The following is a 17,439-nucleotide window of genomic DNA, read 5'->3' as shown; positions in this document are numbered from 1 at the left end:
ACTGAATGCCCCGATTGAAAGACTTGTACTTATTATAAAAAAATATAACATAACAAGGCTTATAAAAATTGAGGTAGCTATTTTTTGCATACAAGTACAATCTTAAGAAGATGAAATGGCTAAAAAAAAACAAAATAATTCGTCAAAATTTTTATTATTAATCAAAAATTATATAATTGTATAACATCAATGCTATTTTTATTAATATTGAAAAATTAAAAAGCCGAATTGTATGGTATCAAAATTGGATCTCCACCACTTCTCGCCATATTCAAGCTTTTTAGGATACACCATTTTTCATTCATAACATCGTATTCCAAAACATCGGTCAAATAGGATGTTCCATCATGTCCACCTGAAAAATTCACCAATGCTAGAAACTAGCAATTTTCAAGACACAAGTAAATAAATAACTACTTACCTATAAAAAGCAATTTATCACCAAAAAGACTAATGGCAGTGCCCCATCTAGGACTCGGTAGATTGCAAAACAAAGTCCACAAATCTGAACCGGGATCATACGATTCAACACTAGCAAGAACAGATAATATCGGGATATCTTTCAGACCACCGACAACAAACAATCTTCCGTTGATGTCGGCACTCTGCAATCGACATATTATTTAAAGTACACATTTTAATTTTGTGAAGATGTTTGCGTTCCTTTGTATATACTATAGGACATAAACTATTTGACTTACAATATATGTAATACCTTAATAGAAAAGTAAATATTCACTAAATAAATGAAACATTTTTGTCATTTAAGTCCTTTTTGGAAGATAAAATCTACTATACATAAAATCAACTCGCTGTTGGATAAGATATTTTGATCCGGATCCGAATAAATCACATAACAAAATCGCCGAATATTTAATCCAATCAAGTACTCTCCACACAGAGAGATCATTGGTTGATGGATCGCGAGACCTTATTGGTTGTTGCATACGGCACGTTTATAGGCTGAGGCCTTTTTGGCGCGAACGCGAGATCAGGTGATCAGCGCTAGTAAACCAGTGGTCGACGAGCACGAATCACCTAATCTCTACGTAACAAAACTAAGGATAGTGATGGACAATGTTCAACAGCGAGTTGAGATAACCTGAATGACATTATTTTTAAATAAAATAATATGCTTGGCTGTTTATCTAGTGAATTTTACTTAACAGTCAAAGGGCTCATATTTGAGATACTTGTAGTCAAATTGTTTCCACCCACCATTCAGTGGATAAAAAAATGAATATTCACCTTATGAACGCGTCTCTTTTGAATCATCGGTTTAACATAAGACCAAGAATTGGTCTGCGGAGAGTACATCTGCACCTTATCGACTACTTCTAAAACGTCTTTGACTAGTTTACAACCGCCTGTCACGTAGATTCTTCCATCTACGACAGAAACGGCATGCGAATGCACCGCAAGCAGCATTGGAGCTACATTTGTTTCCCAATTTCGTCTCTTACTGTTCCACCTATATTTAAATTCACTTCCTTAGTATTCAACTTAATGCGTGTAAATTGTTTGTAAATAAAAAATGATTACTTTTCTATTGTATTTATGGGCTTTAACCAATGTTCAGCACCACCGACGACGTAAACATCAGTAGACGAGTCAACTTGACTCAATTTAACTACACAACAAAACAACCGAGGTGCATTCAATGGATTCAATGAATATTTTTGACCGTCTTTTAAATCTATATAGTCCACCTAATAATAAAAAAATTCTAATTGTAAAATTATTACATTGCATAAGGTAACTGAACCAGTCCCCGTCACGTTCCATACAAAGATTTCTAGACAATTTGATTCGAGTTGATATTCAGTGAAATTTTTTAGTGATGGACACTGGATTCGTTATTTTACTTGTATATGTATTATATATGTTTGTATGTAACAGTTGAAGTGTATTTTCAGTTCTAATATATTCTAACTGACGATTTAGGTCGTTCATATTCGAATTCAATTCAACTAGTAAATTATATATCTACAAGCGCAAATAAACTTTCAACAATGTGCGCTAGTTGTAGTATAACAGTTGAATTTTGACAGCTATGATGTTTTACGAATGCTTAAAAATGCAATAATGCTAAAATAGATTACGAATACAAGTAATGAGTATCGTATAACGATGGCTCTAAGAATGTGTTCAAAACAAAAATGTGGCTTTACAACTCAATTTACTAGTCGAGAGACGTTTTCACGAAAAACCTAACCTCTCCATTTAACCTTTTTTCAGTTGTAATATATTTTGACCAGTTGGAATGTAATTCACCATATGACTCAAATTGTGGGTAAGACGAAATATACATATTTCAACTAGTCAACATATATTACAGCAGAAAGCACTTCAACCATAACGGTAGTTGGTAGCAGGTTAGATGGAATATATTCTATATTTAGTCAAAATATATGTATTACAAATGAAAGATACACCTCAGCTGTAACATATAGGCAAATAAAAAAATTGATACATTACAGCTGAATTTTTACTTTGACCACTAATCATTACAACCCAATCATTGACGACTATTGGCGCATAATCGAAATTATCAAGCCTCAAATCTTTAGATAAAGTCCATTTGTTGGTCGTTCTGTCATACACATCCATGAAGTTTTCAACCTACATATGTATAGATGAATAAATACATATAATAAATATAAAAAAATATTATTCAAAATTCAAAAACCACTGAAAATAATAAGAAAACTTACTCCCGTTTTATGCCTCGTACTGAAGATTGCTAATTTCGCTGATCGTTTTCGATGATTGTCTTTCAATATAAAATTTTGTCGATTCGATGAGATTAATTGCATTGCTTCGTTGACGATGATGATACACTCTGGAGACGGATAACAATAAACCATAACTTCACTAGTGAGGAACTGTAAAATGCATTCGTATAAAAAGTTTGCTTTAAATTTTATGTGTACATTATTAAGCACTATTATAATACCTTAATTGAGAGCAAAGTCAATCTCACGGAACTCAACAACTCTGATAGTACATTTTTTCGATTCACACGGTCATGATCAGTCCACAATTTTACAGATTCGAATACATCTTCTTCTGAAGATACGTTTAGATAATCCGATTTCAGAATTTCAATCAAAGTCGAAGCTGGTAGATGGAGGAATTCTGGAGTTTTATACAACTGCCACGAAATCGATTATTTCAAATATTAAATTACAATATATCAAAGTAAAAATAATTATAACACTTACAGTTAGAAAGTTTTCGAGGGTCAAAGACATTGCATTATTTTTCGTTATTGGATTATATGACAGCCATAAAGCTTCCAAACAATTTGACAAATCAATTGTTTGGTATTTTGGGTTTTTTTGTTCCACGAAAATATTTTTAATAAGAAGTGTATTGGCCAGCTCCATAAACTTGTCGACCCGACTTTCATCAATATCTAAAATGTATCAAAACATCATTTATTGCATTATTCAAATTTTTGATTGACTTTATAACTATCGATGAGCTTACGTATATCTCCAAGATAGCAATATTTCAAAACAGCATCGATGACTACGTCATCAAAACCGGAAAATATGTCACTAAATTGATTAAAGTTGCTTTCAAAAAAATCACTACAGCCTGACAAAACAGCCATGTGGACACCAATGCTACAATTGAAAAGATGGTTCGTTGAAATTTGACTTGAAATTTAAATACATTTTTATTGAAATTTACATACCTTCTATTGCGAACTTCGAAAATAAAATCGGTATACTTTTGTTTCTTCATAAGGTTGTACAGATGTTCGATTCGAGCATTTGGAAACCGTGGGTTGGCTCTTATTGCAATCATTTTGCTGTCAAAATGAAATTTGTATTGTAAATATATGTACATATAAATTGCTATGGATTTCACGAAGAAAGGTGTATGAGTCTATGAGATAGTTAGCTTTGGTAACACGAGGACTAAGAATTTAGTTTCAAATTCATTTATTGGTGTCCTGTCATTACCGCGCGGAAAATATCGCGCCGACATTTCGGCGCGGTATAACTGAACAAACTTCATTTGCGCGCATTAAAAACCAAACCAAAACCAAACAAGAAAAACAAAATTTGTATGCAAAATAAATAAATAAATATTAGAGTTACTTATAATTGAGAGGTGTCGAACGAATAATCTATATGTATTTGTTTTTAATTCGTTATAAACATTTTTAAATCAGACTATTTTAATAATTACATGATTTTAATTTAAAGAGATCTTTAAGTGATTTTTTATGTCACTACGAATTTCCCCAAATATAATTATATCGTTGTATTCAAATCCTCATTGGTCGATGAACTCAGATATGTATCAAGAGAAGTGAATGATTAATATAACGAATTCCATTTTATTCGGGTTTTATTTTTATTCAATCGAACAAAACTTAAAATCAAACTTATGAATTTTTTGAAGGTCTTAGGAATTTCAATATTTTGTCATTATCGTTTAATTTTTTGGTCGTAGTACGTAGTCAAATATTAATTTTTCAGAGAACCAAGGATGAATCCATGGGGCGGGTGATGAAATTCATGTCATGATTTAAAATATTTATTTATTTTGAATATAAATTTTGTTTTTCTTGTTTGGTTTTTTTTTAATATCCGCAAATGACGTCGCGCAGGAATGACGCCGCGCTCAGTTGTCCCGCGCAAAATGTCGACGTGATTTTGTCCGCGCGGAAATGACGGAGTACCAAAGATACTATAGACGGATACCTGGAGTGCCCACAAAATCATTTCCACGATCCAAAGGCTTAATATTCCTGGTTTCGTTAAGTGTAAAAAGAGAGTCATTAAAATTTAAACTAGATGCTTGCATCTACCTGTAGTTTTAAATTTTATCAGATCCGACACTTGTGTCGGAATAATTTCCTGACTATTCAGTTTGAACCACAATACATGTATATATATTAATTTTTAGAATAAATTTTATTGAGAATAAGATATTAATATTTTTATACGAATTTTAAGAATGATTATTAGAAAATGTTGGTGATGAAGACATAAGATATGTAGAAAACAGTACAGGTTGACTTACTTGTTAGATGAAAGTCAAAGTGTGAATGATGTTTTTAGCAAAAATATTTTCTAATTTATAACCATTGAAACGATTGCCATATTTTTTTGTGGTTTTGCGATATATAAAGTTTATTTTTATTTTTCTCATTCGTATATAAAAACATAAACAAAATATTTTGTTATTGTATGCGGTTTATGATTGCTTTTACGCCGTGTGCAAAGGATTACAATTATCACTAGTCACCGGACCCTGAGGGGGCCGTTTATTGTTCAAATGTTGTAGATGCATTGTTAAAGGTTTGCCGAACCTTTTATACAAAGCATTTACAACAATTGAACAATAAACGGCACGCTTCCGGTCCTACCTCTAATTATCACAGTTCATATAAATTGAAAAGTTCACATTACATAAAGCTGAAATTGTATATTTATATTTTTCGTGTACTGAATATATGTATGTAGTCATGGGTTGGACACACCCGATTTTTTTTTGCGCCAACAAACCGACATTTTCATCTTTGTCAGTTTCAGTCCCTTATCGTTCGATTTGTTTGGTCGTTCTATCGCAAAACGTTTTCGCAAAAACTGAAAACAAAAAGCATAGCTCGTTACTGAAAGGTATCCCTTTTAATTGCTTGCCAGTTACTTCTTCTTACTTCCTCTTTTTCTTATAAAAAGTGTAACCGCAAAACGATATCGAAACTCTCGCAACAATTCATTTCCACGAGAAAGAAATAAATATATATCAATAAATGCAGACTTCAGAATTCGAGGCGAAATTATTAGCTTGCTTATTTAAAAAAAATCTTCTGCTTTTTGTAATAAAATATGTAGATTTTTTCACTTTTTCCTCGCAACGAAAGTACAAGAGCCACTCGAAACGAAAAAGTATATAAGTACGCTTCGTTTTAATATTTTTAATGTTGAAATACCTATTTTTGGTATCTGTTCAAATAAAAGTTACATTTTTCATTTTATATAATAAAATATATTATAAATTTAAATTTATATAATATTTTATTCAAAAGCGTAATTGAAATATCAGTTTTCAATGTATAGTCCTACATACTTACATATGTACTTGTGTGCGTAAAATGTATAAGTATACAATAGTATTTATTGAAATTTTCATAAAAATATATACTTTTGTACGAAAGGTGAGCTTGGGTATTATCCGTCTTAGGAAAAAGTGTATAAAATATAATACACTTTTTTATTATCAGCCATAAATGGCTCACTTCACTGCAACACCACGATATGTGAAAAAAAGAGATGAGACAAGGATAATCGAAATTTAAATTGTATCCTTCGAAGATGACCAACATTTTCTTTGACCATCCTTAACTTACCTCTATGTACATACATATGTCTTTAGTATTTAGCACTAAATTTTTTCAAGAACTTAAGGCACCCCGACATAATCGCACCGAAATAAGCACGCAAGATTAAAGCGCGTATAAAGGTACCCCGACAAAAGCGCGCCACCACAAACGCGCAAAACAAAACATGAAAAAACAAGGTTCTTTCGTTTTAGAAAAGTGGAGCTAGAAAGATTTACCTAAATTCGTTCAAAGAATAGAATTTTCTCTATTGTTTCCAACACTTCGAGCAAATTCTACCTACGAGCATGGTAACGGTGAGCGATTATATTTAAAATAAAATAAAAAATAAAATAAATAAATCACAAAATCAATTTTAATGTTGACTAAATAAAGTTGGATTTTTATATCTGAACAAAGTTTTGTTTCCATTTTTATTACATAATAAGTATGTTTTAATTTCAATATACTTTTGAAAAAAAAAATACAATATGAGAATAAATCTTCGTTTACTTTCTAAAATATTGCACGATTTTGTCAGCACCCTTATGGCAGCGCGCTTATGTCGGCGCGCTTATGTTGACGCACTTATGACGGCGCGCTTATGTCGGCGTGCTAATGTCGGTGCGATTAAGTTGGTGCGATTATGTCAAGACACCACTTTTATCATCTACTCCGGTTTACAAAGGGCTTTGCCTAAATTCTTTGATAGCTGGGAGAATTTTTGGAGCATTCAAATATTGTTATAACATTTTTGACAAACTTTTAAGTATGTTTTACTTTCAAAATACTTTTGAAAATAAAATATGTGGGCATAAATCTTCGTTTATTTTCTTAAATATTGCGCGCCTATGTCAGCGCGCTTATGTCGATGCGATTATGTCGGGATACCGCTTTTGGCATCTATTCCGGTCTACAAAGGGTTTTGCTTTAGTTCTTTGATAGCTAAGAGGACTCTTGGAGCATTTAAACATTGTTATCATTTTATTTTAACAAATCTTTAAGTATATTTTACTTTCAAAATAATTTTGAAAATAAAATACGTGGGCATAAATCTTCGTTTATTTTCTTAAATATTGCGCGCCTATGTCAGCGCGCTGATGTCGGTGCGCTTATGTCGATGCGATTATGTCGGGATACCGCTTTTGGCATCTGTTCCGGTCTAGAAAGGGCTTTGCTTTAGTTCTTTGATAGCTAAGAGGACTCTTGGAGCATTTAAACATTGTTATCATTTTATTTTAACAAATCTTTAAGTATATTTTACTTTCAAAATAATTTTGAAAATAAAATACGTGGGCATAAATCTTCGTTTATTTTCTTAAATATTGCGCGCCTATGTCAGCGCGCTGATGTCGGTGCGCTTATGTCGATGCGATTATGTCGGGATACCGCTTTTGGCATCTGTTCCGGTCTAGAAAGGGCTTTGCTTTAGTTCTTTGATAGCTAAGAGGACTCTTGGAGCATTTAAACATTGATATCATTTTACCAACGAATATCAACGGCCATTGTGCCTAGGTTTCGTCGATTATGAGAAAGCCTTCGATACAGTTAGTCATAATGCAGTACTTAACGCTCTAAAAACACAGGGAGTGCCGGAACCCTATGTGGGACTGTTAGCTGCAATATATAAGAATGCCACAGCTTCGGTTAAAATTTTTTCAGGTACAGATAGATTTAGCATAGGAAAAGGAGTAAGACAAGGAGATACAATCTCGCCCAAGTTATTCAATGCGGTGCTTGAGGGAGTTTTCAGGAAATTGGATTGGGATACAGCCGGAGTAAGCATCAATGGTCGCTTTTTGAGTCACCTTCGGTTCGCAGACGATATAGTTTTAGTAGCTCGTGATTCAGCTGACCTACTTATCAGACTAACACAGCTGGACAGGGAAAGTAGAAAAGTAGGATTAAAAATTAACGTAGATAAGACTAAACTAATGTTCAATAGCTATTGCATGCCTGATAGCATCCCCTTAGATGATAAACCAGTAGAAGTAGTAAATAATTATTTATATTTAGGTCAAATAATTGACCTGTCTGGTAGTAAAAATGAAGAGATAAAGAGACGTATGAAATTAGGGTGGAGTGCATTTGGACGGATGAATGCTGTTTTTAAATCAAAAATGCCACTCTGCCTGAAGAAAAGGATCTTTGATCAATGCGTTTTGCCAGTGATGACGTATGGATGTGAAACTTGGACACTGAACGCCAAGATGCAAAATAAAATCCAATGCACTCAAAGAAGTATGGAACGCTGTATGCTTGGCATAACGAGGAAAGACAGGAAGCGGAACACGTGGGTGAGAAATATGACAAGGGTAGTGGACATAGTGGATAGAGTGAAGAGATTGAAATGGCAATGGGCGGGTCACGTAGCTAGGAGGATGGACGAAAGGTGGACAAAAGAAGTGCTTGAATGGTACCCGAGAGAAGGCAAAAGAGTAAAAGGAAGACCGCAAGGAAGATGGGTGAACGAAATTAGGAAAATGTGCGGAATGAGATGGATGAGTGTTGCGCAAAACAGAGACGAGTGGAAGCGTGTTGGAGAGGCCTTCATCCAGCAGTGGATGGCGAATGGCTGTAAATGATGATGATGATGATCATTTTATTTTAACAAATATTTAAGTATATTTTACTTTCAAAATACTTTTGAAAATAAAATACATGGGAATAAATCTTTGTTTACTTTCTATATTAGGTGCTTATGTCAGCGGGCTTATGTCAGTGGGCTTATGTCAGCGGACTTATGTCAGCGGACTTACATATGTCAGCGGGCTTATGTCGGCGCGCTTATGTCGGGATACCGCTTTTAGCATCCATTCCGGTCTATAAAACTCATATAACTCATTCTTTGAAGATTGAGAGAATCCAAAAACGGTTTCTCAGATATCTTTATTTGAAACAGTATGGTTATTATCCTTGGCTATATCCTAGTGCATTCCTATTAGGGGCGTTAGGTTTCAACTCATTGGAGTCTCGTCGGAATATGTTACTGGGAAGACACTTTTTTAAGCTGTTGAATGGGATAATACACAATCCTCAGGTTCTAAAGGAAGTTAGGTTTAATGCACCTTGTAAATTCAGGGACTTGAGAAATCGTGATTTGTTTGTTCCTCCTGTGGCTCGCACAAATATGTTGTCAACGGCTCCTATATCTAGAGCGATATATCTGCTTAACAGGATTTCTGGTGAAATTGACCTCTTCAATATAAAATATACTAATCTGGTTGAGTGGTTGTTGAGGAATGCCAGTGGTTGATTTTGCCTATTATAAATATTAATGATTGTTATTACTTTATCTATGTTTTTTCTTTTTTTTATGAATTTAATGATGTTGTGTTAATATTGTTATTATTATAAGTTATTATTACTGTTATCATGTTATTATTACTGAATGACCGGCCACAGCGACGCGTTGGAGATCTCTGTAATGTCACTGTGGCTAATATGTTAAATAAATAAATAAATAAAGGGCTTTCTTTGCCTTAGTTCTTTGATAGCCGATAGGACTTTTGGAGCATTCAAACATTGTAATCATTTTTTTTTTTGACAAACCTTTATTATTTTCATATATGTATATGTATATGTTTTTTTGTAGCCGTTCGAAATTCATTCACCTGGCATAATGTAAAGTGGAATAAAACAGCATCATCCGCAATATACAAAACGAAATAGACGGAAAAAAAGGTTGATTCAAAGGACTAGATCCTTAATAGGATAAGAGGGCATTCACAACGAGTAAGGTAAGTAGTACACGTCGAAATATCTACTTTGAAAGTACGGATACGAAGAAACGGATCATTTGACAACGGGACCAGGGACCAAAGTTCTCTTTGCACCAGTTTCGGCTTAAAAATTCAACATGTTTAAATCCCCCACGAATATAATTGGAATACAATACTTTTTTAACGCCATCCGGGGATTGTACGGTGCAATAAAGTGTACAATGCACTTGGGCGAAAGCACTCGCCTCTTTGTTTTGTGCTAACTGCACCTTCGGCACAAAAGCTCTCCCTCCATAGAAATGGCCGCCTCTTTAGTTTTCCGCCGGCAAAGTCCAAATTTTCTACTTTCAGTGCTCTCGAGTGGTGCTTCTGGTTCCAATTTAATGTAGAGTCTATTCAATTCGCTCGCGGAATACATCGGCAGCAGAATCGAAACACATTTTGCTAAAATTTCCCTAATGAACAAATGTTTAAATACGGCATTACCTTGGATGAGTATCGTGAGCGTGAGTCGGAGAATGGAATAATTTTTATTAATTTAAAAATTAGCTTACTAATACGTTTGTACTGTATTCAAATACATATACGTATATTTGAAAAGTGTTATGCAATCACTTGTTAGTCTACAAAGTACACACACATATACAAGGTGCGGAAAAAGTACCTTTAACTACATATTAACCAGCAGCGTGGTCTAGTGGTGAGTATTGAATTCTTTCGTGCTTGATGTCACGGGTTCGATTCCCACTAAGAGTCTCGTTGTTGGCTAGACCTTGGTTTGTCGAGGTCGATCGTTTCTTATCAGAATTTGCCAATTTTTCTGATTTTCATTGAAACGGTTCCTGTAAAATTGGCTTTTCCTTCCCAATTTTCTGTTGAAAACCATGAGTTATTGTTATATATCAGGTTTCGCCAGATTTCTCACCATAGATGTCTTTGTGTTTTTTTATCGAATGTAAACATTCGTATTGTTACATGAAAAATGTTATTAATCGTATTTATACGGTTTTTGTAATATCTGACCATATATATCAAGTATTGTTACGATTTACATGTGTATGTATGTATGTACTAATTCTGTATTTAGATGTCTCGTTAATTATGAGTTTTCAATATCTTGTAATAAATTAGCCATAGTGATGACCTGGAGCTAATCTGTAATGCCACTGTAAGCGAAATTGTAAAAATAAATAAATATAATAGCTGCATAGCCAGCAGCATGGCTCGGTGGTTGGGCTTTTGCCTAGCACCGAGTTCGATCCCGTGAGTTGACCTCGATTGAAAATAATTTATTCTATGAGTATATGTAATTTATTCTATGAGTAAATGAGTATATCTGTAATGCTGTTGGTCAGACTTGGATATTAGTGACTCAAGGTAGATTGTTTCCTATCATAGTTTGCCAATTTATCTGATTTCATTGTTGAAACGGTTCCTCGATTAAATTAGCTAAAAACCTTCCTACCTACAATGTCACCACTATTTGAGTATGATTAATGTACAATAAAATTTATGTACAAGTTAAAATTCATAGATGTCTCGTTAATTTCGAGTTTTCAGTATCTCGTAATTCAGCGACTTGTGTAATAAAAATGCCGCATTGTTTGTAATTGGCCAGGAAGGCACATTGGGGTTTACCTGTTAAGCCTTCCTGGTATATATGTATATAATAAAACAAAATATAACCAGTGCCGTGGACTAATGGTTAGCATATTATGCTTTCGAGCATAGTGGTCACGGGATCGAGTCCCACTAGAGTTCCACTGCTGGCCAGACCTCGGTCTTATCAGTAGAGGTAGGACCGGAAGCGTGCTTTTTCCAGGAATCAGGGCTTTTTGGGTATATTTACAAAGCTAGAGTGCAAAAAAAAGGTTCTTCATAAAAATGAACAAAGCACCGGGAACAACTAACAATGAACGGCGCGCTTCCGGTCCTACCTCTACTTATCAGAGTTTGCAATTGTTCTGATTCTCATTGAAACGGTTCCTGTAAAATTGGCACCTCCTTTCCTATCTCTCTTGCTAATCTCAAAGTTATTCAGCGTCTTGGGTTCACTAATTTGATTATAAAATGCTGCGAAAATTTCTCCATAGATGTTACTGTGGATGATGTTTGTATGAATTCGCATTGTATATTGATTGTAGTGTATCTGTATAAGTGCACTCGTTACTTTGGAGCGATCTGTAAATGCGAGTATTCTTGTTCTATGAAATAATTAAATAAAATACGTTATTCGGCGTCTCGAGGCTCGCCAGTTTAATTATAAAATGCTACAAAAATTTCTACATAGATGTCACTGTGGATGTTTGTATGAATTCGCATTTCATAAAATGCATATGTATATTGATTGTATTGTATCTGTTGCTTTGGGGTGATCTGTAAAGGCGACTGTAAAATAAAAAAAATAACGGCTCACATTTACAATTACTATGAACTAAATAAATCTTTTGGGTCTATGCGTATGTTTTTACACTATTATAGTAATTTAGCTAAAGAAAAACTGTATATACTCATAGCTTCCGGTTTGAGGACGAAGTTGACGAAAACTTTTTCAAACGTAAATACAAAATTATACGTGAATTTTCAACTTGTTACGCGCGTTGGCTTTTAAAATAAAACTTTTTCTTACGTGCAAAGTTTCGGGTTGTGCTCCGCTAATATTAATATTCGTCTTTTTACTGCCTTTATTGCTGCCATAAAAGTTAAAACATTTCTATTCATCGTGATTGCTATCATAAATTCAAATTTTTTTATGTTTAATTGCTCAATATTTATACACATATTTGTGACATGGTCAAAATTTGGCGTTGTGAATGTAGGACTCCATTCGTTCTAATATTATATTTCGAATGATTTATGTTCTTGAAAAGAGATTTAAAAATATTCCACGAACGCTTTTAAGAAGTGGGAAGCTTCACAGAAGTAGCATTTGTACAGAAGTAGCAAAGCGTCGGAAGAATCCTCCATTGACATAAAATATGCAGACACGTTATATCATTTATTTCTGGATTTATAAAACATCACACGTCTGTAAAGAACAATTCTAGCTTTTTAAATATACATACTTTAAGAACTAGCAAATGACTTTTAGAGTAAAAGAAGTTTTTTAAAAACAAGGCTTTTATTAGTTTTGTATATAAAAATATTAAGACTATATAAAGAAAGTAATCGGAGATTAGAGCCAGCCTAAAAATAGGGTCAGTAGAATCGGTAAGCTTTTTTAGAAGATGTGTGATAACTTTACAAAGCACGAATCCAAGACAACGTCGGTATCCATTATTGTTATTATGTGTGGAATTATTTCGTCATGTATGATATAACTTTGCAATTATCTGTTTTATAACATGCCCTTCGGTGTTGCCAAGTGGTACGACGAAAATCTCAGAATCGATTATGTTAATTTCGTACTAAAGGGTGACTTAAGTTGAAAACTTTTCGGAAGTAATTCGTTGTTTAGATACGAAAGTTTCCAAGAGAACTATGGTGACTTGATAGTGGAAAGATAATGTATACAAAACAAACAATTTCACGAGCGCTTCATATAATAGATACTTTCAGACGTAAATATAAGACGGGTAGTCAATTTCGTAATAAAAAACAAACAGAATGGAACAAATCTTTCGATAGAATTCCATCAATTTGTATGAAGACAGTGACGTTGAATGGATTTCTCAAATTTGAAATACTCTCACATATCGGAGAGTAAAGCTTTACCGCTCAATTTTCTTCCCTCTATATATATATATATTTTTTTTTGTTTATTATACGGTTGCTTTCACACGAAGCCTTTATTCGCGAAATCTCTGTTTTGCAAACACATCGACTGGGGGTTAAGCGATTCCAAGAGTATAAACTAAAATAAAACTTATACTACTAAGCTCACCTAAATCTTATATCCGTATGTATACGTTTGAAATCGATTATAACGGAAAAACCATAAATCAAACAGTGTTGCGAAAAAATAATCGTTATTTTTCCACTATTATGTACAAATATAACTATAAATAAGTTTGATGTAATTTCGTTACGTCGACATTTTTCGCTCCCCTTTGAAAAAAGTTCGCACTCGTCCATACATTCGCAATTTACAACAAAATCGAAGGGACACAATGAATTTAGAAAGAGGTCTCGCACGTGTCATCCGCGGAACACCTTTATAAAACATTATTTTATTATTCAGTAAACGTCTCCACTTTAAATGTATTTTCAACATTTGAGGCAACTCGAAATCGGACATCAAGTTATCTCGTGTGAAAACGGCCCTAGTGCTCGCCTTCTTACACCGATGGAATAGAAATGTGTGTGACCTTCGAAAAATCGAACATCCCATTTACACCATTTTTTGTTCCTCTTCTTTTAATAAATTTTCAATTGGAGATTGAATTTTATTATGTACAAGTGTTTTGCCCGTTGATTTATCAACGGGTCGTTTTGGAATGGAATTGATAGTGGTTGGCAGTTAAAAAAACCAATTCTCTCGGTTACCCACACGCTATAATTTTAAATTCCGGTACATCGAACAAAAAAAACTCCACCAAAAATGGTGAAGGATTAAGAAAGTTACATTAAATGGCCGTAAACACGTTTGTGAACATGCTTGCGAACGTGATCTTACTTGTGTTCGCGAACGCGAACCCACGCACTCAAACACGAACACAAGCTCAGGTATATACATATGTATATATCAACGGGTGGCTATGGAACGGAATTATTAATTGCTTAATAAATCGATAATTGAAATTCCACTTATTAGTACCAATAATTTCTTACCTATCATTACTTACAATGAGGCTTCTATATGGTTAATATTTGAAAGCGAAACTTTCTTTACGCAAAGTAGAGTGAATTGCTTTTATGTGGCTCACACTCCTCTCTCCTCCTCGTTGTTACGTTGAAATATTGCACGGAACTAGAGCGGGACGTTGGAAGGGTGCTCCCCCTTTTCTCTATCCCTTCCTCTCCTTATTTATTTAAACTTCAAGTTTTGACGTCCCCTCTCCCCCTGTAAAACAGTTTTAGTTTTAGAAGAAATTAGATAAGTACAATAATGAAAAAATGCGCCGCAGGCGAAATGTTTTTGTATGATATGTATTATATACATATATAAATAAACGCACATGTTTATCGATTTATTTCAGCTTTTTCCTCTTTTGATTATATTTGGCAAAAAAAGCAATACAGAAAATATATTTATTTATAAATGGCCCTATGGGCACTGCCTCTTCTGACAGTTTCAAAACTGCAAGGTCTTCAGTGAGTTATTTATTTTACTTTGTATAACCAAAAAATTATTCGGTTGACAAGCTGCTAATCGGCAATCATACTTGTTATTTTTTGTAAGCTTTTATTAATGTTCAAAATTGCATCAGGCCATCAGAGTTGTGGAGTCATTAAAAATCGAGTTGCTTTGACTCTGATTTCGCGTTTAAATCGCATTTATTTTTTACTTAATTCATTTTTGATTAATTCATGGTCTATGAATATGAATTTAAAATAATTAACTAAAAGTGACTTTTGAAAAATCAATATTTGCAGACCTGAGACACAGTATTTCCATCTTAAGGCGAAATCATACAGCGTGGGAAGCGGTATGTGGTACGTCGACAAGTTCTCCTAAATTTCTTAAAACCGTTATCGATCACTGTCAAGCAAGGATAAATAAAACCATACAATTTGACCGAAGAAGGTCTAAAGGTCTAAAGGGCATACGTGCCGGGTATGCCACGTTTTTTATATATGTTTAAAACTATCGAAAAAAAAACGTCCCACGTACCGCACTGTGTGATTTCGCCCTTAACCTTTTTCTTATGTTTAGTTCAAATTGAGGAGAGGCCAGATATCCGACAAATACATAAAATTTATTAGTTTCATCAATGCATCAATTATTGAAAGCAAAACAATTTTAGCTTAAAATCAATGATTTACATACATCAGCCCACTAATTACAATGTATCCCTGTATAAGTATTGCAGAGACATTTAAAAATTACTCCAATTGGGAATACCACACTCAATATTATCACGCGATCGAATCTCATTGCGATTCGTATTGATAGTAGGTATTATTCGTAATAACTCTCAATGGGATGAAAAATTTAAATTTAAAAAACGCGTCGGGGTTGATTTATTTTCTATACAGTTTTGGATGTATTCAAAATTCGCCATAAACGAGTCTTTGTAAAGCAAAGATATCGTCATTATTATCATATACAGCCATTCTCCATTCACTACTGAATGACGGGCTCTTCAACACGTCTCTGATTTACGCAGCTCTAATACATCTCATCCCATAAATTTTTCTATCGCAATTTTAGTGATGTGCGAGAGATTGCTTTGTGCGGAATAATCACCAAACCATTATTTACGAGTTGTTCATATTACTCACCATTGTTTGTTCATATTACTCACAAAATGCGCAAGTGCATTGTTAAAAATTGCACAATGCCGTCAAAAACACACAATAAACAACATCGAATACATTTTAACATCGTAGTTTCACAGTTTTTAAAAGTGTCACCAGAGAAATGTAAAAAATATTTTTAAATAAATGTAAAAAGATTTCTGTTGGTAACGCCGAATACTCAATTATATTAATAACCAATTATTTCACTTTAATTAATATAAACATCGTTTATTTTATATTATTCATATGTTTTTTAAAAGTATACATTACACGTTAATTTAAGAGTTCCCAAGAACAGACAAATAGAAAAAAAGTGAATAAAAATAATCCGCCAATTGAGAAAAAAACGGATTGGCTAGCAACGCCCAACACCATCATATGCTTAAATTGTAAATAAATCTACAACAAAATAAAACTTTTATTACTGTAGTGAATATGTGATGACTAAACTTCTTTATGGTGAACCTTTTTTATTTTGCTCTCTAGCTTTGTAGCTTGCCCTCTTTCCTGGAAAATAGCCCCAAAACTCCCATATTTTGCCCAAAAAGCACGCTCCCGTGCCTATCTCTAGTGATGACCCTGATTATATTCCGTGAGTGTAGCGTATCATTTTCACACAGGCAATTTATTGGTAAAGACACGTCTATTATTGGTAAACGCACTACTAGTCATATGTGAACCAGTCACAGGACAACCGGTCGCACTAGATCGGTCACACGTGATCACCAGTCACACTAAAACTGTTCTCGAGAAAACTGGTCACACCCTAAAATCGGTCGATCAGTTTTCTCGTGATCGATTTTAGGGTGTGACCAGTTTTCTCGTGACCAGTTTTAGTATGACGGGTGATCACGTGTGACCGATCTAGAGCGACCGGTTGTCCTGTGACTGGTTCACATTTGACTAGTAATCACCGAACCCTATTATTATAATATTTCTGACAAAATCATCGAAATATAATAAAAAGTTGCC

At 33.9% G+C, this 17,439-nt stretch overlaps 1 protein-coding gene across 1 annotated transcript; it reads right to left on the bottom strand.

Annotated features, from left to right (window-relative positions):
• Nucleotides 1-136: 136 nt before the first annotated feature.
• On the bottom strand, nt 137-5,073 carry LOC143918850 (kelch-like protein 25). Its single transcript, XM_077440924.1, has 11 exons — nt 5,044-5,073; nt 3,704-3,820; nt 3,493-3,632; nt 3,225-3,418; nt 2,957-3,154; nt 2,715-2,885; nt 2,479-2,622; nt 1,543-1,709; nt 1,249-1,471; nt 422-605; nt 137-355 (listed from the first exon to the last, which is right to left on the bottom strand). The coding sequence occupies exons 2-11, from the start codon at nt 3,814-3,816 to the stop codon at nt 216-218; spliced, it is 1,674 nt and encodes a 557-aa protein (XP_077297050.1). The 5' UTR covers nt 3,817-3,820; nt 5,044-5,073; the 3' UTR covers nt 137-215.
• Nucleotides 5,074-17,439: the final 12,366 nt, after the last annotated feature.

Source organism: Arctopsyche grandis, chromosome 11 (genome assembly GCF_051622035.1).
Source record: "Arctopsyche grandis isolate Sample6627 chromosome 11, ASM5162203v2, whole genome shotgun sequence".
Taxonomy (NCBI): domain Eukaryota; kingdom Metazoa; phylum Arthropoda; class Insecta; order Trichoptera; family Hydropsychidae; genus Arctopsyche; species Arctopsyche grandis.
Note: the sequence above shows the minus strand (reverse complement) of the source record. Positions and strands in the feature narration are given on the sequence as shown.